Source organism: Echinops telfairi, unplaced genomic scaffold, assembly GCF_000313985.2.
Source record: "Echinops telfairi isolate 266 unplaced genomic scaffold, ASM31398v2 ScPeMD7_2573;HRSCAF=3158, whole genome shotgun sequence".
In the NCBI taxonomy this organism is placed as follows: domain Eukaryota; kingdom Metazoa; phylum Chordata; class Mammalia; order Afrosoricida; family Tenrecidae; genus Echinops; species Echinops telfairi.
The window spans coordinates 10,985,954-10,991,953 of NW_022106471.1; the positions used below are offsets into that span (position 1 = coordinate 10,985,954).

A 6,000-nucleotide genomic window follows, 5' to 3' on the forward strand; every position below is an offset into this window, starting at 1 on the left:
CCCTCCTGATAAGATGTTCTTGCCATCCTCACCTCTAAGGAGCACTTCTTCATTAATAAGCACACCAAACTCCCTGGCCTCGAGTCCATGCCAACTCACGGTGACCTTACAGGAAAGGGGAGAATGGCCCCTGTGGATTTCTGTGTAATTCTTTCATAGGAGTAGAAAGCTACATCTTTCTCCCTCGAAGTGGCTGCTGGTTTCTAACTACTAACCTTATAATTAGCAGCCCATCACATAATCACTACACCACCAGGGCTCCTCTTCCTGCATTTTAGATATGTTACAATTATTCTAGATTAACTGCCCTTCTTTACTCAAAAAGGGCATGAAGATCAACCAGTCAACCCCAAACCAACTGAAAATGTCTAGGAAAAGGAAAATCATGAATACGCATAACTCCATTCAAATGTATCTGACAAAAATTATTTGTTTCAGAGTAACTTCTAGAAAGTATATAAAATGTTACCAACCAAAAAAATCATACCTTTTTCATCTGGCAGGTATCTGAAATCCATGGACTCGCTAACTTCCTGGTCAGAAGGCCTGCGCAGCTGCATTTTCACGGTTACGGGTTCTATGATGGCTTTGCAATACGGCGGCGTCTTAAAAACAATGGCCACCTGACGGTGCACATCCGCTTGGGAAAAGACACCTTTTGCTTCCCAGTCGTTTAACACGAAACGAACCTCTATGTCATCTAGCAGATAAAAAATAACAACAGTGGGAAAACATGGCGAAATGCATCTATTAATCTGAAATGTATTTTGAATCCAATGAAACAAAGCCTGTAAATACCTTTCTGAACTTTGTCGCATAGTAGAAATATTTCATCTCCTCCTCTCACACTGCCGCAGTTCTTGTTCACACGACAAATCCTCAATTCGGCAGTATTCGGAGCACCTAAGTGTAAAGGAATTTTTTTTAAAATGGGTTTCTACATGGGTAACATATTTTATTCCTTTGTAAAGGGGAGAATTTCAGGGGGAAATTTTATAGAGCACACCAAAAATTTTAGTGTGTAGCTAAATTAAGGACACGAAATACTTAATGAGACACATCTGTCCCTTCCCATGCTCACGGCATTGACATCCCTGATTTTGAGCACGTGGCTTTATTTCAAGGCAATATGCCCTCGAGCTGAATCACTCGAGTTCCTGATTAGAATTTTCCCAACCCATGCTGCATCCTGTCACCAGATTCACCTTCCTAAAGGGTGACCACAGCGGCAGGAACACACCATCTTCTTATCCGACAGCGCTTTCTGGCACTCCAGGCTCTCCAGAGGATACTCTGGTCGAGTTCTGATGCTCGGATTCGGGAGGGCAATTTCATGGTGTTCTAAAACTCAGATACCCAAGTGCATACAGTGTGCATGGCAGTACCACTCACAATAGCCAAAAGGCAGAAACAATCCAAATATTCATAAACAAATGAATGGACAGTGTGGAATATTATCAGCTATAAAAAGGCCAGACCTTTTCATATATCCTACAGCATAGAAAAATCTTGAAAACATTATGCTAAGTCATAAAGGACAAATTATGTATTATGATTCCACCTAAATATCTAGAATAAACAAATACAGAAGGAAAGAATAAAGTTTTAGAGCTAGATAGTAATAATGGTTAAACAATGTGCATAGAATTAATGTCAACAAATTATACACTTAAGAGTTAAAATGGTATTTTGTTAAATGTATGCCATCACACTAAAAATTTCAAAACCCCAAATTTATAGCTAGTCATAGCCTTCGTTCTAGCAATAGTGCATCTAACATTTCCACTTTTAGATATTTACTCTAGAAAAATTATTTGCACAAGATCCTATAATAGGGTAACAATTTAATAAAATTATGCTATACTCATAACACACAGAGCTACTGAAAATAATAAAGTAGCTGAAGGGAAAGATAAATTGGTAAAAGAAAAACAAGTTTATAAAAAGGTCAATGATCATTTTTAAAAGTTGCTGAAAATATATTGTATAAATGCTGCTGCTGCTGTATTTGCATAAAAAATAAAGAAAATGATGAAATACAGTGGTTATTTTTAGAGAATGAAATTATAAGAGAGTTGGTGTTAGATATTACTGCAGTATTTACATTTTTCCTAAACTTGCTGTTTTTCAATTACCAAAATACTTTAGCAAATTCAACTACAAAAGTAAGCAAACAAGGTACTTACGATTATCATAAATTGGGTTTGACACCACAGGAGCTAGAGCCGTTGTCAAATTCCCATGTTCATCAGGGAGGAAAACTTGAAAACACAGCCTCACCACATTGAGGTCACAGTCTTCAATATCAAGCAGCTGCTGCTCAGGGACTGAGGGTAAAAAAAAAAAAGTAGAACAATTATATAGAACTAAACTCCCCACTAGCTCTTCTTTCCTACCCGAGAAGCATTCACTCCTGTAATAACAAAGTAAAATGGTCCATTGTCTCAAAAATGTCATTATCATCCTCCTCCTCATCAAATGGCCACCAGCTAACAATACTCATTAAATTATGGGCACATTCAGCAACTACTTATCCCAATCACCTAGGATTTACAGCCAAATCCCAAACTGACATCAACCGCAAATAGAAATTTTTTTTTTCCTTTTTTAACATTTTATTAGGGGCTCATACAACTGTTATCCCAATCCATACACACATCAATTGTGTAAAGCGCATTTGTACATCGTTTCTCAAAACATTTTCTCTCCACTTAAACCCCCGACATTAGGTCCTCATTTTTCCCCTCCCTCCCCGCTCCCCCCTCCCGCATGAGCCCTTGATAGTTTATAAATGGGTATTTTGTCATATCTTGCCCTGTCCGACTTCTCCCTTCATCCACTTTTTGGTTGTCCGTCCCCCAGGGAGGAGGTCACACACAGTTCCATGTAATCGGTTCCCTCTTTCCTACCCATTCTCCCTTTACCCTCCCTGTTTTGCCACTCATACCACTGGTCCTATAGGGCTCATCCGTCCTGGATTCCCTGTAGCAAATAGAAATTTTTAACACACAACAGAGAATGGGCATGAATTCATTAATTACATAATTATGTATTTGTTTCCACCATTGTGCTAAGAGATACATATAAATTATCCCCTAAATCTGCATAAGAATTCTTTTGTGTGTGTGTGTGTGTTCAAGAATTCTTATCACCCTCATTTTACAGATAAGGAATTGGTTTTAAAGAGAATATGCTACTTGTCTGGAGCTTGATAGTCAAGAAACGGAGAGTCAAACTCAGGGAACTGAGTTTCAGGAATTCAGAGTCTGTGGTCTAAAAAATGGAATTCTACTGGACAACTTTCTACGATGTTCTGTATAAAACTATTAATAAAATTTAGATCCACATTTTAAGGATGAAATTCCATGGGAATACTAGATGACCTCAGTAATAAATATGATCTTCAAATTAAATTTTTCTTTTTTAACCCCAGAGGAAAATTGTGCAATTCTGAAGAAATATACAAACTCACTCTTCATGACAGAATATAAGATCATGACAGTTATTAAACTGTTATTTGTAAAGGAACTCAATTCCAAGAGAAACTATTACTGCCTTTGTCAAAATATATCATAAAGATAACAGTAAGTCATAACTGACAGCCATCTTCTAAAAAAAGAAATAACATTAAATTACATAAACCTTTTTTCATTATCTAAAATTAAGATTTCAAACTGAACAGATGACAATGTACTTTTGGATTATTTGTATTTAAATTACATTTACACAGTTCACAATCGTTATCTCAACACTTAAAATTATACTAGTTATCTGCAATCTTAAACCCAGCATTTGAAAGCCTATAAGAATATACTTGTACAACTAAAAGGTCAAAAAAACATTTTACTACTAAATCTTACATCACAGCAGAATGTTCTACCGGCACAAGCATGTAGGTAACAGAAGCCTACCTCCGGACCACCCTCCCTTCCTGTGGCTGCTCTGACAGAAGTCCATCCCTAGGCCTTGCTTAAGGGGCCTCCAGCTAGCTCCACACCTCCAGCCTTTTGAGGAGCAGCCTAGTGCATTCACTATTGATTACTGACTTTTCAAAACAAATTTTTACAATAAGAGTTCAAGATATTCATGTCTCTCAATTACAAAGAACAACAGAAATACAACAGAAAAATGAAGTGTTCCTAACAATAAGTTTAAAAAAAAACAAATGTATATGAATGCATACACAAATTGTGGTATGGTTTTACAATGGATTGATACTCAGCAAGAAATGGGTAAATATGGATATACATCAGAACACGAATACCTCTCAAAAATATTATGCTGAGCAACAACAAAAAAGCCAGGTACAAACTAAAAATGTTTCCATTTGCATGAAATTCTAAGGAAAACATTACTCTCTACGGTAGCCAAAAAGCAGATTCGTGGCTGCCTGAGGCCAGAAGGCACAGAGACGTTTGGAAGGAATGAAAATCTCCCATGACATGTGGGGACTACCGGGGAGTAGACATTTGCATGCATCCTACTGCACGTAAAAGATACCTAAGCAACAATTCATTAAAAATATTTGACAATAGTACATAAAAATTTTTTTTTAAATAAACCAAAAATCTTAAACATTTCATCACCAAATTATCAACTGTACTTGCTTCTCTAAAAATCCCTTTTTATGGAATTTCATTCTGAATTCTTTCAATGTGTGGGAATATAGTGAGCACACCAGTAGAATGACGTCGATTAGAAACCACGGAGAGGCAGGAACTATAACTGCTCCCTGTTTTTAAGCCAATGCAGGAGGCAGTATCAGGCTTCCTGTACTAACTATTCAAGGCCCACCTCCAGAGCTGCTGCTGTTGTAACCTGATTCTCGGAGATGGGAGGATCATTTCTCTCTCTCAATCAGTAGGGCACTTGATCTACACCTCTTTGCATATTTAATTTTGTTTTAGTCTTACATGCTAATCATTTATGTATCCTCTTCTATCCTATTGGGTTAAAAGCAGAATTGGTGTCTTGACATAGTTTTGCATCTCTAATAAATGTGTAACAACATAGTGGCTACTGTCACCGAGTCGATGCTGACTCATAGCAATGCTAGAGGGTTTCCGAGAGTAAATCTTTATTGGCGCAGACAACCTCATCTTTCTCCAGTGGAGCAGTTGGTGGGTCTGAACCGCCTACTTTGTGGTTTTCAACACCTAACCCACAGCTTCACCGGGGCTCCTTCAATTAGTGAGTGAAACATTAATTACAGAAAGACGTGTTGAACAATCAACCCTTTAGATATTTTTCTAAGTTGCTGAAGAAAACGATATGTAAAATTAAGAAAGGAAGTTCTGCTTTTGGAAATGGCAATCTAAGTATGTAAGTGGGACCCCTCTACCCCCAAAAGAAGTACAAAACATAAACCAAACTTCTCCAAAAGGTATTAGGGAGCTTAGAAAGTCATTAAAAACCACAGGGCCAATACTTGAGAAAAATAAATTCCGAGAGAGAAGCTCACAACAAGAGGCCACTTTAATCCTGGATATATCCTACCCAGTTTGGAAGAGGATGAGAAACTCTAATACAATCAGTAGACTATAGGGAAAAAGAAAGGTTTAGGGTTGGCCAGGTATGGAGGAGCTGGTAAGTGCCCACGCTTTGGCTGTGGGCACAGCTATCCCCTAGGAGTGCGGTTAACTGGAAATCCTACTTCACTGGCCAATTGGTCTACATTTGCTTCAATATTGTGCTGCCTTAATTAGTACTTCTGACTAATAAACTCAGTATCTAGTTGCCTTAGTTTCTCCCCATTGCCCCTTTTCTAAAGATGCACTCCTTCCTGCTCCTGTTTAGAATTACACTTTTTTTTTTCAAGGTCCATGCTTCTTTAATTCTGAGAACTAGCATTTCTCATTGTAATTAAAAAAAAAAAATTTACTAGGGGCTTATACAATTCCCATCACAATCCATACATACATCAATTGTGCAAAACGCATTTGTACATTCATTGCCCTCATCGTTCTCAAAACATTTCCTCTCCACTTAAGCCCCCGGCAT

The 6,000-nt window shown here is 37.7% G+C and overlaps 1 protein-coding gene across 1 annotated transcript in view; it reads right to left on the reverse strand.

Annotated features, from left to right (window-relative positions):
* Positions 1-6,000, reverse strand: part of REL (REL proto-oncogene, NF-kB subunit) — a 39,343-nt gene that overhangs the window by 3,713 nt on the left and 29,630 nt on the right. The window contains exons 5-7 of the mRNA XM_045294092.1: positions 2,187-2,327; positions 799-903; positions 488-700 (exon numbers count right to left, since the gene is read on the reverse strand). Coding sequence (XP_045150027.1) covers positions 488-700; positions 799-903; positions 2,187-2,327 — 459 coding nt within the window. The remainder of the gene's footprint in view (positions 1-487; positions 701-798; positions 904-2,186; positions 2,328-6,000) is intronic.